At 34.1% G+C, this 16,976-nt stretch overlaps 5 protein-coding genes across 14 annotated transcripts; 2 read left to right on the forward strand and 3 right to left on the reverse strand.

Annotated features, from left to right (window-relative positions):
• Nucleotides 1-75: 75 nt before the first annotated feature.
• Nucleotides 76-4,682, forward strand: ValRS (Valyl-tRNA synthetase). 2 transcript variants are annotated; one of them, XM_033478977.2, is made up of 9 exons: nucleotides 76-463; nucleotides 685-858; nucleotides 933-1,060; nucleotides 1,136-1,300; nucleotides 1,382-1,583; nucleotides 1,648-1,936; nucleotides 2,011-2,135; nucleotides 2,230-4,278; nucleotides 4,350-4,682. In XM_033478977.2, the coding sequence occupies exons 1-9, from the start codon at nucleotides 281-283 to the stop codon at nucleotides 4,563-4,565; spliced, it is 3,531 nt and encodes a 1,176-aa protein (XP_033334868.2). In that variant the 5' UTR covers nucleotides 76-280; the 3' UTR covers nucleotides 4,566-4,682. The 2 variants fall into 2 exon arrangements, with proteins under 2 accessions (XP_033334868.2, XP_033334869.2); XM_033478978.2 differs by having other exon boundaries at nucleotides 76-451.
• Nucleotides 4,683-4,837: 155 nt separating this feature from the next.
• Nucleotides 4,838-11,164, reverse strand: LOC117225427 (DENN domain-containing protein 1B). Of its 9 annotated transcripts, none has more exons than XM_033478985.2 (15): nucleotides 10,633-11,164; nucleotides 10,189-10,344; nucleotides 9,959-10,096; nucleotides 9,723-9,885; nucleotides 9,603-9,656; nucleotides 9,269-9,526; nucleotides 9,088-9,189; nucleotides 8,762-8,989; nucleotides 8,485-8,661; nucleotides 8,363-8,395; nucleotides 8,221-8,278; nucleotides 7,974-8,157; nucleotides 7,765-7,873; nucleotides 6,665-7,336; nucleotides 4,838-6,368 (listed from the first exon to the last, which is right to left on the reverse strand). In XM_033478985.2, exons 1-15 carry the CDS (start codon nucleotides 10,647-10,649, stop codon nucleotides 5,952-5,954), a joined length of 2,766 nt encoding a protein of 921 aa, XP_033334876.1. In that variant the 5' UTR covers nucleotides 10,650-11,164; the 3' UTR covers nucleotides 4,838-5,951. The 9 variants fall into 9 exon arrangements, with proteins under 9 accessions (XP_033334876.1, XP_033334879.1, XP_033334875.1 ...); XM_033478988.2 differs by having other exon boundaries at nucleotides 7,765-7,894; nucleotides 9,603-9,639; nucleotides 9,723-9,830; nucleotides 10,633-11,158; XM_033478984.2 differs by having other exon boundaries at nucleotides 7,765-7,894; nucleotides 8,224-8,278; nucleotides 10,633-11,156.
• Nucleotides 11,165-11,500: 336 nt separating this feature from the next.
• On the forward strand, nucleotides 11,501-12,986 carry eIF3f1 (eukaryotic translation initiation factor 3 subunit f1). Its single transcript, XM_033478997.2, has 5 exons — nucleotides 11,501-11,761; nucleotides 11,907-12,076; nucleotides 12,148-12,330; nucleotides 12,422-12,643; nucleotides 12,736-12,986. Exons 1-5 carry the CDS (start codon nucleotides 11,653-11,655, stop codon nucleotides 12,907-12,909), a joined length of 858 nt encoding a protein of 285 aa, XP_033334888.1. The 5' UTR covers nucleotides 11,501-11,652; the 3' UTR covers nucleotides 12,910-12,986.
• On the reverse strand, nucleotides 12,979-15,451 carry Arp10 (Actin-related protein 10). Its single transcript, XM_033478996.2, has 5 exons — nucleotides 14,475-15,451; nucleotides 14,248-14,400; nucleotides 13,887-14,171; nucleotides 13,531-13,810; nucleotides 12,979-13,456 (listed from the first exon to the last, which is right to left on the reverse strand). The coding sequence occupies exons 1-5, from the start codon at nucleotides 14,552-14,554 to the stop codon at nucleotides 13,121-13,123; spliced, it is 1,134 nt and encodes a 377-aa protein (XP_033334887.1). The 5' UTR covers nucleotides 14,555-15,451; the 3' UTR covers nucleotides 12,979-13,120.
• A 145-nt stretch (nucleotides 15,452-15,596) lies between these two features.
• Rpn12 (regulatory particle non-ATPase 12) lies at nucleotides 15,597-16,816 on the reverse strand. The gene is made up of 3 exons (XM_033478999.2): nucleotides 16,660-16,816; nucleotides 16,359-16,431; nucleotides 15,597-16,271 (listed from the first exon to the last, which is right to left on the reverse strand). Exons 1-3 carry the CDS (start codon nucleotides 16,765-16,767, stop codon nucleotides 15,652-15,654), a joined length of 801 nt encoding a protein of 266 aa, XP_033334890.1. The 5' UTR covers nucleotides 16,768-16,816; the 3' UTR covers nucleotides 15,597-15,651.
• Nucleotides 16,817-16,976: the final 160 nt, after the last annotated feature.

Below are 16,976 nucleotides of genomic sequence, written 5' to 3' on the forward strand. Positions count from 1 at the left end.
TTCATCGGTGAAAATTCATTATAGTCACACTTATGCAAACTCACGAACACAAACTTGTACACTTGCTGTTTGATTGCACGTTGTACATACTTGTAATACAGACTATAGACTACAGCTACAGTGAAGTAACTACTTACTACACAGTACGAAATTGGTACGATCAAATGTGCTGTACGTGAAAAAGCACATGGTTAAAATTGTATTTGTTCAAATTGTGTCGTCAGATTAAAATTGTGCGTTGCACGTGATATATGAAGAAGAAACCGTGACTACTGGTAAAATGGTTGATATAAAAGACGAGAAAGTAAATGGAGAGATTGAAACTCCGCAAAAAACCGCGAAACAATTGCAGAAAGAAGCTAAGAAATTAGCAAAACTCGACAAGTTTAAGCAAAAACAAGAAAAGAAAGAAGTCAGCGATAAAACGGTGAAAGTGAAAGAAAAGAATGAAGTGAGGATACAGGTTTATCTTTTATAACATTCACATTATTTTATCGCTCTATAATGACCATATGGTCATTACAATTATAGATTTTCAAAATTTGAACGATATTTGTATGATTTAAAATAATTATTGAAACTCGTGTCTTTTTCTTTATGAGTTTTGAGTTCCATATCGTGATTTTGCATGGTTGGTTGTATTGTAGTAGTCTCGCAGTGAAGATTACACAACTTTGATTTCAGAAAAGTGAAAATAAAAAAGATTCCAAAGAATCAGCTGTCTATATTATTGATACACCTTTAGGAGAGAAAAAGGATGTTAATTGTACAATGCCTGATACATATAGTCCAAAATATGTTGAAGCTATGTGGTATGCATGGTGGGAAAAACAAGGATTTTTCAAACCTGAATATGGTGTATGCAATCAGATTACTTATGTAGTAAGTTTGCAAATGTATAAGATATTAAATTTCTTTATTATTTTTGACAGGGTAAAGCTATATCAGAACCAAATCCTAAAGGTAAATTTATTATGGTCATACCACCACCGAATGTTACTGGTGTTCTTCATCTTGGACATGCATTAACGAATGCTGTTCAAGATGCTATTACAAGATGGTAAATATTATCATGTAATTATAAAACAGTATCATTTTCTTTAGTTGTATACAGTAGGCATTTATAATTTATAAGGAATCGCATGAAAGGACGTACAACACTATGGAATCCTGGTTGTGATCATGCTGGTATTGCTACACAAGTGGTTGTTGAAAAAAAGCTATGGAAGGAGCAACAAAAAAGTCGCCATGATATAGGAAGAGAAAAGTTTATAGAAAAAGTTTGGAACTGGAAAGAAGAGTAGGTGTAAATAAACTATAAAGGAATGAAAAGAAAAGGGAGGAAAAAGTAAGATTATGATGCTTGATAAATGTATTTCAGAAAAGGGCACAGAATTTATTTACAGCTAAAAAGACTAGGTGGTTCCTTTGATTGGGACCGTGCTTGTTTCACTATGGATCCAAAACTGTGCAATGCTGTTACAGAAGCATTTATAAGGTTGCACGACGAAGGTGTAATTTATAGGAGTAATCGTTTGGTGAACTGGTCATGCACTCTAAAAAGTGCTATCTCTGATATAGAAGTAAGACAATTTACTTGCAAGATATATTTGTAAGTCATGTGTCTAACATAGGTTTTCGCTTTAGGTTGACAAAGTAGAATTAACGGGTCGAACGTTGTTTTCAATTCCTGGATATCAAGAAAAAGTGGAGTTTGGAGTGTTAGTATTATTTGCTTATGAAGTAATCGGTACAAAGGAAAGGATAGTTGTGGCTACTACTCGAATTGAGACTATGCTAGGAGATACCGCCATTGCTGTGCACCCGCAAGATACTAGATATACCAAATTTATTGGAAAATACGTACAGCATCCGTTTTGCAATAGAAAATTACCTATTATTGCCGACGAATATGTTGAAAAGGAATTTGGAACAGGTAAGTATTACGATTGTACAAAATATTTTTATGTGAATGTGATTTACACTTACGTATATATATTGATTTCATAGGAGCTGTAAAAATTACACCTGCTCATGATCCTAACGATTATGAGATAGGAAAGAGACACAACTTAGAGTTTATTACAATTTTCGATGATAGTGGGAATGTTATCGGTGATTATGGACAATTTACGGTATTTACATTACTTATATTAGTTACAAGTGCTTGTTTATTATTGAAAGTAAATTGTTGTAAATAACTAATCATATTTGAATTGTATTGGTCAGGGAATGAAACGATTTCATGCTAGAGCAGCCATAATAGAAGAATTGACAGCAAGAAATTTATTTGTTGAAATTAAAGACAATCCCATGGTGGTGCCGATATGCAGTAGATCCAAAGACGTTGTTGAGCCATTGATGAAACCTCAGTGGTATGTAAGGTGTTGTGAAATGGCAGAAAATGCTATGAAAGCGGTGCAAACGGGCGAATTGAAAATTATTCCAGATCAATACAAGAAAATCTGGTATCATTGGATGGAAAATATCAAGGACTGGTGCATTTCGCGTCAGTTGTGGTGGGGTCATCGTATCCCCGCGTACTTCGTTAAAGTACTCGATGGGGAAGTAAATATGCAGTTACGTGGAGAATTGTGGGTCAGTGCGCGGTCAGAAAGCGAAGCTAAGGAGAAAGCAGCTAGAAAGTTAGGTACAACTGTGAACAATATAGTTGTTGAACAAGATCCCGACGTATTGGATACATGGTTCTCTTCTGGCCTATTTCCATTTTCGATATTCGGATGGCCAAATCAAACTGAAGAACTTGAGGCGTTCTATCCTGGCTCGTTATTAGAAACTGGACACGATATACTATTTTTTTGGGTAGCGAGAATGGTGTTTTTTGGACAAAAGTTATTAGGGAAGTTACCATTTAAAGAAGTCTACCTGCATGCGATGGTCAGAGATGCACATGGTAGAAAAATGAGTAAATCCCTGGGAAACGTAATAGACCCGATGGACGTAATTAATGGAATATCATTGGAAGATCTTCACAAACAACTGTTGGACAGCAATTTGGATCCAAGAGAACTGAAACGTGCAATAGAAGGACAGAAACGCGATTACCCGCAGGGAATTCCGGAGTGCGGCACGGACGCGTTAAGATTCGCTCTGTGCGCGTACACTTCTCAGGGCCGTGACATCAATCTCGATATTCTGCGCGTGCAGGGCTACAGATTTTTCTGTAACAAAATATGGAACGCGACAAAATTTGCTTTGATGTACCTTGATTTAAATTCTATGGGCAACAATGACGAATTGGCAGAACCTATGTTAGTTGTTCAGAGCAAAGCTAACATACTCGATAACAATGAATGGTACAAGTGCACTTTGAAGGAAGCTTGTGTGCAAGACGCCTTGAATAATTATTTATGCGATTATCCTTACCTAGATGGATACACACCGTCGCAAACGGATGCGAAAGTATATTTAACTTTCGTCGAACTAAATGTTAACATTGTCAGCTATCCGCATTTGCATCGCTGGTATAAACACATTGCGTCGTTTAGTGAACAAGAGCAATTGTTGTTCCGTCCGGTAGAAGGTAAATACTTACCTGAATCTGTCTGTAAAGTTCGCAACAGTAATTGTAATTATAATTATAATGATGGCATTAGTAGTAATCATGGTGTAGACTCCCTTAGTTTTGAAGCGTACACAAATGTTGATCTGTGGATGCTCTCTCGTGTGAGTTACGCTGCAAAAACTTGCGACAAAGCAATGGAACAATATGACTTTACCACGGCCACGACCACCTGTTACAACCTTTGGTTGTACGATTTGTGCGACGTATACCTGGAGTATTTGAAACCAGTATTTCAAGGAAATGATAACGAGAAAAAGCACGCGGCAACAAAAACTCTGCTCAGAACGCTGGACGTAGGATTAAGATTACTGTCTCCATTTATGCCGTTCATAACGGAAGAACTTTATCAACGTTTACCTCACAAGAAACAAATTTATCCCAGTATTTGTGTCAGCCCTTATCCAGAGGAGTCCGAGTGTTCCTGGAGGAATCTAGAAATAGAGAAGGATGTTGACTTTGTCATGAAACTAATAAAGAATGTCAGGTCCACACGTGCTACTTATAATTTACCAAATAAAACTAAAACTGAAGCGTTTATTGTGTGCACCGATCACAGTCTGAAAAAGAAGCTTATGAATTATCAATTGTTAATAGAGACCCTTGCTTACTCTACGATACGAACAAACGAACCCCCATCTGGATGTGCTATCCTTACAGTGACAGACAAAGTTCAAGTGCATCTGCTGTTAAAGGTAACTGCATATTTCTTGTGGTCCATTTCAATAATAGATCACTCTTGGTTAATTTGTAAATCTGATTACAGGGTTTAATCGATCCAAAGAAAGAGTTAGAAAAACTTTCTAAAAGGGAAGAACAATTGGTAGATATTATAGAAAAAACAAGGAAGGCTATGGAAGTTCCTGATTACAATATTAAGGTACCTTTGGATATTCAAAACGGTAACAAAGAGAAGATGCTAAACAGCGAAGGAGAATTGCAACGAATTATTGATGCAATCGCTGCTTTGAAAACAATGTAACGATCACTTTTCTGATATTTATTCCTTCATTAATGTCTTATTTATTTAACTGTACTGGTAATAGCTAATTCTACATGATTCTAATCTGATAGATTAAAAAGAAAATTAAATTCTTCATTCAGTGCATAAATCCGTTTTTAAAATCTCCTAAATGTATGTTCGATCTTTCCATATTACATATGTATATGTTAGTTTACTCTTCTTTAAAGACAAGAGGACAAGACAGGTAACGTATATGTATTCATATAGTCGTATAAATATTATAATAACGATTATGGAGAAAGCATTTATTTCTCATCTTCATTTATTATAAAGCGTTAACGACGAATGTGCAACAATCGTTAAAAAATTAATATACTTCAAACCTAACAATGACAAACTAATGATTCCAATAAACATATTCAATAAGTTTCGATTCATTAATTCTACTATTTACCGATTATGTGCGATAAAGATAATTATTAATATAATACACGATTTGATTACGTTCGAGGGTAGCGCGTGGAAGTAGTTATGTTAGACAAACAACGTTGCGTTGATCACCTTTATTGACCAGCATATTCAATTAAACATGAGCGTTCTCGATGAAAATCAACCATTTGAGTATCAAAGATGATCATTCTTTTTCTCCTATTGTTGCGTTTACAAGTAAATATTTTCAATGTTCTGATCACTGATAAACTCAAAAGAAATGGGAATATGTTACTGTGGATTAAATATCATTTTTTGAACGATACAAATAATCATGTAATGTAAGTGATAATTTATGAGTACTTTTACACATTATCAGTATTATTTGTTTGCGTGAATACGACTTCCGTTTCATGAGTTTACGCTTTTTAATGATTTCAATGTATATAGATTAGATTATACTTAAAATTTTTATTTAAATAATATATGTATTAAATGGTATATATTTCCAATGATTTTCTAGTGTTAATTTCAATGTTCGGTAGAATTCTCCCATTCCCAGCATTTACAGTTAAAAGTATAACAAAAGTTTTGTGCAAACATGGGGGACTGACTAAAAACTTGCATGAATGGACGATTGATTTGAACATCTATCATTATTATCTTCGTGTAACAAAAGCACGGAGACATTCTATTACGAGTTGTGCTACAAAGCAATACCACTACAACCCGTTTCGCTGGTTCGTGCTAAAACGTTACAATTCTTTGTTCATTAGTAATACTATATTACTAATCTTTTGTATGTAAAATTCTTTCATCTGCATTTAGCAACTATAATTCACTCCGTAGTGTAAAGGTTCGATGATATTTTCGTAAATTAATGGAACAGAGCGAAGTGAGAAATTAACTACCCCTATGTATTTACAATTGTGATATGTGAAGTGAACATGTGTAATTTCATTGCTAATGTATCACTTACTCGAATTTCGTCCAATTATTTTGTGATTTAATGGCGGTAGCGTTCAATGTTAAGCTGAACGCGCTATCGACATTGCCAATATTACTCTCGGATGTACTGTTGCACGTCGCAGCATTTTTGGTCGGTGAACCACCGTTACTTATATTAAACTTATTAAAGTCCAAGCCGTACGCTTGCAATAGATCCAAGTCACCAATATTGTCTGATGATTTTGGCTTCTCGGTGGTTTTGTGCAAAGGTTGAAAATATGGGTATAGCGGGTTGCTGAGGCCTTCTCCCATTTCCGGTGCATGCAATGACTGCGTCATCTGTTTCGAACTGGGAAATTCCGAGGATTTGGAAAGCAGCGGATCAAAGTCATCGCTACTCACTGTCGAGTCTAATCTAATTAAATCTGGCACTTCGGGGAAGTCCTATAAATAATCAAACAATAGCGTTGCTAAGTATAACGCATTTATCTCGTATATGTAAATGACTGTTCATTTACTTAGGATCCTAATTGCAACCCAACTAGTCAAATATGCATTCTAAAGGTCTGACAAAAATAAAATCAATTTACCAAATGTAACTCATACTTTGACTTGGGATAATTATCAATTAGAACCCCTGTATACATCTGTATGTTAGGTACATATGTATGTACGTATACATCGATGTACGTGTAAGTACGTAGATTCACAAACAAAAGACAACGATTGATGACGTTTACCTTCGAATGTGCAGAGCAGGATGTGCTATTGAATGCATAGTATGAAACGTTCGAATTAACAGACAATGATGCGCTTGTGGTTTGGAAAATTGTTGATTGCAAGTAGGAAGGTGTGAACACTTTGCTTGTATCGAACGGATCATTATCTTTTAGACTAGTAGAAGATTCTAGAGTTTTTAAATGTGAATCAAAAGATTTCCCATCCATTCCTGGATCATAATTAGTAAGAATGTCGTCGGTATAAAATTTCACGTTACTCGAGCAAAGTCCAACAATATTTTTGTGTTGCTTCGTTTTCATTTTTTGCGTGTTCAGGCTTACGTTCTTCGAACATACGTTATCCGCACATACTTGTGAAACCGGTGGAAACGACATTTTTTCCGTTTTACTCTCGACAACATTGTTCGATTTCATGGCCAACGAATTCAATGGCAATGATCTATTTGCACCGGTTTGAATGTTACCAATTAATACGTCATTGATATCTAGCAAAATGTTCGACCGATCGACTGATCTACCGAAGCTGGAATGCGGAATATGATGAGATGGAGTTTTTGCGGACGAGGTGACTGTGATGATGGGATTTGCAACATTTGTACTAGGTGGAGGACCGTGCCGCATATGCCCACTCCATGCAGGTCTCAAACTGTCTAAACTGCGTACTGGCTTCAACTGAAATTGATCCATCACACAGAATTATGAACATAATGGGTGCACATATAAAGTTACTTCACGGACATATAACATTATAAAAAAATTGATGAACTTAAATTCTATTTAAAAATTACATTTAAAACAATAGCGAACTACAGAAATTTAATTCTATTTAATCATTGGAATTTAGAAGAAAAACAATTTTAGATAATGCATGCATGGATCGAGTGATTCTGAACAGAGAATTTTAATGTCCATAAAGTATCTATAATTTGATAACCATGCTACAGATGCTGCTAGCAGAGACATTACACATTGTGATAAGCAATATGTACTGCTGTATGTATACACTTCAATTACAAATGGAACATTACGTTTAACAAAATAATTCGTCCTGGGACACAATTCGATGATACTTCTTTACATATATATACTGGTATACTTACTGTTCTGTCAACAGGAGGTGTATTTGGAAATATTACGTGACGAAGCTCTTGCATAAGGTCAATGTTCACTCGTTCTGGCGGAGAATCAGTTTCTTCCGGAGAACTAGGACTTAATGGTGAATATTGTTTTCTACAAAAGTTCAGCGGTACAAATGAAGCATGTATTGTACAATGAAGTAGAAGTGTGGAGTCGAGAAATATAAATGTACCTTGAATCAGCGAAATTACTATTACGCAACCGAAGATCTTTCCTATAGCTAGTGGTCGCGGTGAAACCGTTTGGTGATTTTGGTGGCGATGTAAAGTCTATAGGCCTCCTGTCGGAAGTAGGGGAACTAGGTGCAGACCTCGGCTGGTGAAATCTCCTACTTGTTTCACTTCTGTTCGCCCTTCCTGAAAATTGTCAACCAAAATTAAAGGATTCCAAGATATTTTGAATAAAAAGGAACAACATACCACCTTTCCATTTCAGTCCTTTGTACGCTGTTTTCATATCCTTTCCTTTGTCTTTCACCTGTAAAGATGTTCCAATACATAAACGATATCCGTGTCGAAACGTATGTAGATAAAACTTATTGTGCAATTAATAATTACTTACAGATTTAACTGCATACTTCACAGCTGGATTGGCCTGAAATCGCAGGCAATTAGAACTACAAATACGTTCAACAAACCGATGTATCGTATAATGTGTTCGAGAAAAATTAATACACAATTCACCTTATCTTTTACACTACGGAAAAATGCCGAACTTTCTTTTCGCATAGCGTACGTCCATTCTCGATACTGCTGCATAAACTTACTGCTAGATTTGGCGGAATAGCTGCAAGCTTCCACTTCAAATTCATCCGAGAATCCAAGGCCTGAATTAAGCATATTCAGTCTTTCTTCTATAAACTGAAAGTACGTAGGAATTTCGAAGTTATTAAACAAATTATTAGATTACAAACGAAACCTTAATCAACCAAACTATCATAAAAGATTCCTTTTTTCCTACCTGTTGAAATATTTGCAATTCCAACATTTTTCGTAAAAAAGGTTGCATAGAAGATGGCCTACTTTCCACAAATGCATTTTGGTTAAACGTAATACACTGGCCTTGCTCTAAAATTAATGCATCCTTGTATCCAGCAGTTAACTGCACCAATGCTCGCAAGAATGCCCTAGACACGCCATCACCGAGTAGCGTAGCTCTATTGCGCAATGCCTTCTTTAAATTGGCTACCTGGGACAAAGAAACTTTTTATTTTATTATTTAAGATGTGTTTATTTCTTAAGAATTAGATCGATACTTGAAAAATAAAATCAAGTGTTTATACGAACTACGTCTTGAGGTAAAGACTCTAAATCTTCGAACGGAGACTCTATGATATTGTTATCCGCATCCAATATGACTACTTCTCCCAAATCACTTTTTCGGACTCTCTACAAATTGAACAAAATATTAAAATACAAAAATTGACTATTTATTAAATGATTTAAATGGAAACGAATATTTAAATACCTGAAGAGTTGGAGACGGTACTCCGATTAAAAACGGCATCGGTGCTAATAAATAATCTATTAAAGATAATGGCAGAACTGGAATATATATATGTTGCCAAATCATTGGATAAATTAAAGCATTGCACGCTTGAACGCATGCACTCAATCTTGAAAGACGTTTCGAAGTGAAAATAATTCGCCGCTCATACAGCATGGAAGCAAACACTATCATCATATTATGAGCATCAACAGCACTGTAATATTCAGTCAAATTTCTCTGAAATGTAGAAGAAGAATTCGTATAGGAATTATTCCATGCACAAAAGTACAACAAACGATTTACAATTACTTACATTTTCTGGTATACTCGGTAATTGAAATTGCTTAGGACTTTGATAAATAAAGTTCTGGAAATTAATAAATATATAACTTGCAAAATATTAAATAAGAAGCATGCTTAGCAAACTACATACCACTTTAGAATTTGGTACAGGAATCGATATGGAACTACCAGGAATGGGAACCGTACTATTATATACGGTTTCAAAAAATTTCCAAAGATCTTCTCCAGTGCCAGTGCTCTGAATCAATGTAGCAATTTTGTTTAAAAGCCTATTCGTACATAAAATGAGATGACTTTAAATATATCCAAATTTGTTGTAGTTTATCCATGATATCTTGTATTTAATGTGTTGAAAGAAATACTAACTTATAAAATATTTCATGCCATGGTAATGCACTTAAAATTACTAGACCAGTGTCTGTCTTGGGATCATGTCGACAGAATCCAAATGTCCATTTAGAATCAATGCTAGTGAGTACAAATGAAAAATGTTGTACCACCAGGCTGAAATAATTTTGTACAACTATAACAATTTTCACCTACACGTTGAAAATTTTTGTATAAGCATTCAAAGCAAATAATTGTTAAAAACTTACTTCTCTATTTCACAGGGGTATGCAAATTTAGGTACCGACTTAAGTATTTCTTCATCCAAAAAGGAGCTAGGGTACTTCTGAAGTATCCATGGTAGTTTTTCTCCCAATGGTGCAGCTACCTCGCAAAAGCATTCAAAAAGATGTTGAACATTATCTCTGAAAATGTCATAAACGTAATATTTATATTAAACAATAAGAATTTGATGTACTATTCATATTTCCTTTTTTAATTTTAGTAACTAAAAAATCAAATCTACTAAAGTAGTGAACTAAACATTGATTAAAAAAAAAGAAAAAATGACTTAGGCAATGCTATGGTATGATAGAAAAAAGTACTTTCATTTGTTTTAATTGTTTTATAAAGTATAAACACAAAAGCTGAGAAATATTCATGAGAGCATACCCATCTATGAGAACAAAATTTTGAATGAAAGATTTACTTGCCTCAATCTGGAACCCATGATAACAGTCGAAAAAAAATAAGTACTTGGTGTGCACTTGACGTCTATACGTCATTGTATGTATGCACTACATGACAGTAACGCCTTCCATTCACGAGAATTTTAATCGTGTTGCAACTGTATTATCATTTAAGACTACAATACTGTTTCTATCCTTTTTTGTTATAAGATTTAACCACTAAATGTCGTACCAGCCACTAGCTTCAACCAACTATAGCAACAACCAACTGTCCACTGCTGTCCACATCGAAATCACGCCTACCAGACGCACATTGTTCGATGATTACGAAGCATCACATGTTAGTTTCTAAGTTTTATGGCAATAATATTCCGTTGAAAGTCCGGCCTCATAAACTTGTAGCGTTGCTTAAATTTTTCAGAATTCCGAATATACATATAATAGGGTTCAAGTTTCTCATTAGCTACTTTCCATTTCATTTAATTATTATTATACTACATTATGGTATTAACAGAGAATCCATAATAATTATAATTTAAACTAATACAACGATAACCAATGACAATCAAACGATTTTAATCTTTCAATCTAAACCACAAAGGTAGAAAGTGGGGATATTGGTTGTCTACCATTATGTAATTCTCATTTGTTCTCATGTATATATCATAATCACTGCTAATGTATTACATTAATAATGTAAAAATTATCGCAACATAAAAATTGATAATGGCAACGAATGACTAAGTTAATTTTTGAAGAACCTCTTTTATTTGACTTTAAATTTTCATAAAATCTTGCGCGTACACATACGTACTTATACACATGCGCATTGGTAATTGATATGTATGGACCGACAACGATGAAGGCTCACCTCTATAAGAATGTTCTGTCTCTGCACTCTGTGGTCAAGCAATAGTGGTGTCGTGTCGTGACGTACTTCGTGCATCGTACCCATGCACCAATTCGTGCACCAAGAATCGTGATCATTAAAGTACAGTACTTTCTGTTGAATACATATCTACATAGAAGCAAGTAAAGTGAAATATGGCACTTAATCTTACTGTAAAAGTTCATCCTGTGGTTCTTTTTCAAGTAGTCGACGCTTATGAACGTCGAAAAGCCGAATCCCACCGTGTTATTGGTACATTATTAGGTAATGCAAAACTTGACGTTATTTCGATGCAAAACATATATCGTTTCAATATAATATAGTTTCTATATTGGTTATTTTATTAGGCCCAATTATTGTTAATGTGAACTAATATTGAAAATTGTACATTATTCGATGATTTTTTTAGGCACAGCTGAAAAAGGTATGGTCGAAGTAACAAATTGTTTCTGTGTACCGCATAAAGAGTCCGAGAGTCAAGTAGAAGCCGATTTGACATACGGAATCGACTTATATGATTTAAATCACAGAGTGAATGCACAAGAAAACATCGTTGGTTGGTGGGCAACTGGGAACGAGGTAAATTACTTTTCATTAATTTGGTGTTGTCAAAAGTAATGAAAATCTTTTATTTCCAATACATCTTATAGGTTACCACTCACTCCTCTGTTATACATGAATACTATGTTCGTGAGTGTAATAATCCTGTTCATTTGACTGTTGATACAACACTGATAAATACTACTAGAATGGCAATTAAAGCCTATGTGTGCGTACCATTAGGAGTACCCAATGGAAAACAAGGTTCCATGTTCACACCAGTTAAAGTACAAGTATGTTATTTATTATAATTTAAACGAGATGGTTTTATGTATATCAAATACAAATACTTTTATGAGCTTAAAAAATGTAATTACTTTTTAGATTACATGTTACGAACCAGAAATAGTTGGACTACAGCTTTGTTCAAAGACACAGTTACCTGCTCATGCGCAAATAGCTGGTGTAAAAACAGGAGGTGGTATAGAACCAATGATGGATCTTGCTCAAATTGCAGAAGCCAGTGGCAAGCTGTCTTCCATGTTAGAGCAAGTACTTCAATATGTTGATGACGTTCTCAATTCTAAACAACCACCAGATAATCAAGTACTTATTTATTTCTGTTTTTCTATATTGTAATGAGTTTTTGTATTTCTATGTTCTATTTACATTTGCAATGAATTATTTAATACTTTCAGGTAGGTCGTGCTCTGCTAGACATGGTGCACTCTGTACCAAAAATGTCGAGCGATCAATTCGATGAAATGTTTAACAGTAACGTAAAAGATCTCTTGATGGTTGTTGCACTTTCGCAATTAATAAAAACACAACTCCAACTCAATGAGAAACTTACACTGCTCACAACCTTGTAATACAAAAAATTTGTAATATAAATTTGAAAATTTCGTAAATCGGTTTTTGTGAATAAAAAGCATTTCAAATTTTCAAAGCGGCGTTTCTCTTTTCATTTAATGCATTTAAGTATATTTCCTATTGATAAGAAATACAGGTGGAAAATAAATAGAATTGTTTATACATTTTAGTATGTACATATAAAGACGCTCAAGCACATTAAGTAGTGATTCATAATTCACAAGCTGCAAGATCCTGTCTCTGATTATCCACTAAACTAGTCCAATCGGGCACTCTGTTCGATTTCAAAAAATTTTCTTTCGTTATACATCTCAATCGCAGGTCAACGGTTCCAAAAATGGCACCTCCCAACCATGCTGTGCAATTAGGTTTACTAGGAGCAGTATGAAATTTGAAGACTTGAATTTTTAGCTTTTCAGAGTAAAGATTGCTTTTCAATAAAGCTAGAAGTTCTGATTTAAGACGGCTAACGAATCCTTTTGCCATTGTTGTGCCTCCGATTAATATTATATTTTCAGCCAAAGTTCGCCTAGTATCTATTGGACACTGCAGCAAAAAGTAGCATTAGGATATTTCAAATAAATATCAATGCGATCTTAATAACATAATCTTGAACATACCTTAAGAATAGCATCTAATATCATTGTAGGTATGCTTAAATTATCATTATCTCTCTCCCATAATATTTCAAATGCTTTCTCTCTAACTTCGCCAGGTATAATAATATTTTTAACTCCATGGTATGCAACCATAGGAGGAGGTTTAGGAGCATCTTCAGTTCCTAATTTAATGGATCTTTCCAATGTAGTAACAAAGCATGTTCTAACTTTTATATCTTCCACAAGTTTTTCTGTTATATTCACATTGGGTGATATTTCTTTTAAACATTTCATCAAATGCCTATAAAAATAAAATATGAGTAACACACATGTGTACGTAATAACGATTGTATCATATTTTGATGTGCAGTATTTACATATGTACAGCTTCGCCAGCTAAAGGAAGTGCCTGCCATGCTTTCAAGATTGGTACACCTTCATAAATTGGAATCAATGTAGCTTCTTTGTATCCAACATCCAATACTAAAGCTGTATTGGTGCCTAAAGTACTAATTGTTGCCAAATGAGAAGACAAAAAAGTTAAAGAACCAATCTCAAAATGCCTAAACAATACTTTAGCCAATGTTTCTCTGAATTGAGATGGCGTTAAACACGATTCTAATATCATGATTCTGGCATCCTTAGGTGTTATCACAACATATCTGTGATCAAGGATAAATAATTAAAGAACACAACACAATAAGATGAAAATAGTTTATGAATATATAAAGTTGTTACCTGAAAAATAAACAATGAAAAAACTCTACAAGTAGCTGATACAAATCCTCTGTGTCCCTATAGTCATAAATCTTCCGGATCTGTTTAGTTTCTGAACAAATAGTCTCAGTCCTTACCATTCCGCGTGGTGTAGCTTCGTTTGCGTAGCCGTATCTAGTCATAAATTTAATTTTAAATTGTTACAATTAATTGTTACAATACTCAAACAAATGCAGGTGTTGCTTTACTTTGTGTATGCGCTTCCAATATCAAATATGACCATTTGTTTATCCGAAAAAAGTAAGACACGTTCATAGCGACGTAACATTTTAATGAACACTAATTTTCCTTTTTATGTCAAGGAAATTCGAAAATGAAGAGATTCACGAATATATTTTGCAAACTTTGGGATTATAAACGCATTGACAATTATACTAGCTGACTGGCCCGTCCTAGTACCATAAAAACAAAAATTCTCTCACACTCTATTTCATTTTGTGCAAATTGTGTGGATCATTAAACGCACGTATAAGAAAAGGTATAGAAAAACAATGACAATAGCAAGTACTACTTTTATTGATATTTTAGTTACTACTTGATCTTTTTACAATCGATTATAATTATAATTAGAAGTGTGTACAGTTGTATAATTCTAACTCTAACTCCTACACGGTTTCGGGCCGCAGCTTGCTACACAGTCAAGGATGAGAACAGAAATTGCTTTGCTCTGATTGGTTGACGATTCGCTGACAGACAGAGCAAATTGACTCCAGTCCAGATTCTGGATCTGAATAACAGAATACATTTCTAGATTTGGACCGTAATACAGTACATAATGGAACCTACTCCTGCAAACTTTTCTTACTCCCTATGCTGGCGCGCACATCCCCACCATCTTACTCCGCATCCAATTCGCAGTGAATCCTGTTTTAACATTAAAACTTACGTATCATTGTATGTACATATACATATCATATTGGCATAGCTTATACATCTTGATCATTCTGATGTCACGTAGGTAATTTTATCTTTGCTTTAGGGAAATTATCTGAAGTTATATATATAGGTATATAGGCTAAAAAATTAGTGGATATGTGTATTATGTTACATACATAACACATGTATAAAATTTGCAGCACCAACTATGACAAAACATTAAAACTATGTAGGCAAGTAGAAAGTATAGTATGTAAGTACCTTAGACCTCACATACTATATGGTATGCATATATATATACTAGGTATGTACTACATATGTACATCATGTAATTATGATTTTACCATAGTATGCTTCTTTTTTTAAAAAATAAATTTTAATGTTTTATTTCGAATTTAACGTGAGTATGAAAGGCTAATTTAATTTGTAATAACTACATGATAATTTGTATTTATTTATAAAATAGCAAGAGGATGATAGACATGTTTATTAAACAATCATTTCAAGTTCTCTTGCATAATCTATGGCTAGTGTAGCCAAATCTGAACTGGGTATTGGTTCTTCAGCTTTCTTTTCGTTCGTAGTTGCGAAGTAAAAGTAACCATCTTTGGCCAAATTCCAATTCTTTTTGATCGCGAACGCTTTCACATCCTTTTCTGAATTTAGATTAAGCATTCTGGAGGCATCTTGAATCGAAATCTTGTCGTAAGCACTTTCCATACAGGCTCCAATCTCATCACGCACAGTATTCAATAAAATATCTATGAAGAAGTTGTACGATGCCGCTGGTACGTTGCCTTTCGCTAAAAATATTTTATTGTATGATCCCTCCATTAAATACTGTTCTAAGCTTAAAGGGTGTCTAATATAAACGTTAGATTGTATCTGATCAGAAGGTAGTAATTCCAATTCCGTGTGAAATTCGGCAACACGATTTTGAGACAACAGAAACAGCAGATTCAGTCCTAATAGATGATATTTGTATGCTGATTCCAAAAGATCAGACTTGTAATCAAAATAGTAACATTTTAATTGTGCCATGTAACGTTCAAAAGAAGGTATGTCTTCTGTGACTATACTCCATTGTGCACCAATTTCTAAAATATCACCTGTAATTATAAGATAGGTAAGAAATAATATTATTTTCTATCTGTGTTCGAATTGTAGATACATGTATATCATGCATCGATACATACGAGCTATCAACAGTTCATTCTGACTTGCTGTGTTATTAGATGTTGGAAGAAACATCAAATGAGTAAGACCAACCTGTGAAAATAAATTACTTGATCAAATTTCTGATAAATACTAACCATATGAAAAAAATTGTGGAAACAGTAATACTTAATACTAAACGAATACTATATAATAAACTTAGACTTCATATACCATGACAATTCATTTTGACAGACTAATTAGGTTATACTGTCTGCATATTTCATAATGTTAATATTTCGCAATAATATTAAAGTACCATAACCAATTTGTATACACTACCTTTAATTGATTAAGTATTTCGCCGCATCTTTTTAAATTGCACGGAACCTTTTGCCATTCTTGCTTTAAATGTTTGTACAAAGAAACAACATCCTTCAGCGGTGCCATTTTTCCACATACGACGATGTATAATTTGTGTACATAAACGATGACAAACGTATAGTTGTGTAGTCACATCATAGGTATTATATCGGCGTAAGAGATAATTTTGAAATTGTAAAACGCGAATTCAAACAACGGTTTCAAATAGAAATTGAAATTATTGAACGTTTTAGAAAAAGCAGTGAATAATTTCAGTAATTTGAAATAATTTTTCT

This window comes from Megalopta genalis, chromosome 2 (genome assembly GCF_051020955.1).
Source record: "Megalopta genalis isolate 19385.01 chromosome 2, iyMegGena1_principal, whole genome shotgun sequence".
In the NCBI taxonomy this organism is placed as follows: domain Eukaryota; kingdom Metazoa; phylum Arthropoda; class Insecta; order Hymenoptera; family Halictidae; genus Megalopta; species Megalopta genalis.

Excerpts from the sequence above, each read along its gene's own strand:
- ValRS (XM_033478977.2), top strand. The coding sequence starts at position 281 with ATGGTTGATATAAAAGACGAGAAAGTAAATGGAGAGATTGAAACTCCG. Across the intron at positions 464-684 it reads AGAATGAAGTGAGGATACAG|AAAAGTGAAAATAAAAAAGA; the intron begins GTTTATCTTTTA and ends CTTTGATTTCAG. Across the intron at positions 1,061-1,135 it reads CAAGATGCTATTACAAGATG|GAATCGCATGAAAGGACGTA; the intron begins GTAAATATTATC and ends ATAATTTATAAG.
- LOC117225427 (XM_033478983.2), bottom strand. Across the intron at positions 9,886-9,958 it reads TGGCATGAAATATTTTATAA|TCATCTCATTTTATGTACGA; the intron begins GTTAGTATTTCT and ends ATATATTTAAAG. Across the intron at positions 9,190-9,268 it reads TACCGTCTCCAACTCTTCAG|AGAGTCCGAAAAAGTGATTT; the intron begins GTATTTAAATAT and ends TTCAATTTGTAG.
- eIF3f1 (XM_033478997.2), top strand. The coding sequence starts at position 11,653 with ATGGCACTTAATCTTACTGTAAAAGTTCATCCTGTGGTTCTTTTTCAA. Across the intron at positions 11,762-11,906 it reads TGTTATTGGTACATTATTAG|GCACAGCTGAAAAAGGTATG; the intron begins GTAATGCAAAAC and ends TGATTTTTTTAG. Across the intron at positions 12,077-12,147 it reads GGTGGGCAACTGGGAACGAG|GTTACCACTCACTCCTCTGT; the intron begins GTAAATTACTTT and ends TACATCTTATAG.
- Arp10 (XM_033478996.2), bottom strand. The coding sequence starts at position 14,554 with ATGTTACGTCGCTATGAACGTGTCTTACTTTTTTCGGATAAACAAATG. Across the intron at positions 14,172-14,247 it reads TTTCATTGTTTATTTTTCAG|ATATGTTGTGATAACACCTA; the intron begins GTAACAACTTTA and ends CCTTGATCACAG. Across the intron at positions 13,457-13,530 it reads TATTAGATGCTATTCTTAAG|TGTCCAATAGATACTAGGCG; the intron begins GTATGTTCAAGA and ends TTTTTGCTGCAG.
- Rpn12 (XM_033478999.2), bottom strand. The coding sequence starts at position 16,767 with ATGGCACCGCTGAAGGATGTTGTTTCTTTGTACAAACATTTAAAGCAA. Across the intron at positions 16,432-16,659 it reads AAATACTTAATCAATTAAAG|GTTGGTCTTACTCATTTGAT; the intron begins GTAGTGTATACA and ends TTATTTTCACAG. Across the intron at positions 16,272-16,358 it reads GAATGAACTGTTGATAGCTC|GTGATATTTTAGAAATTGGT; the intron begins GTATGTATCGAT and ends TTATAATTACAG.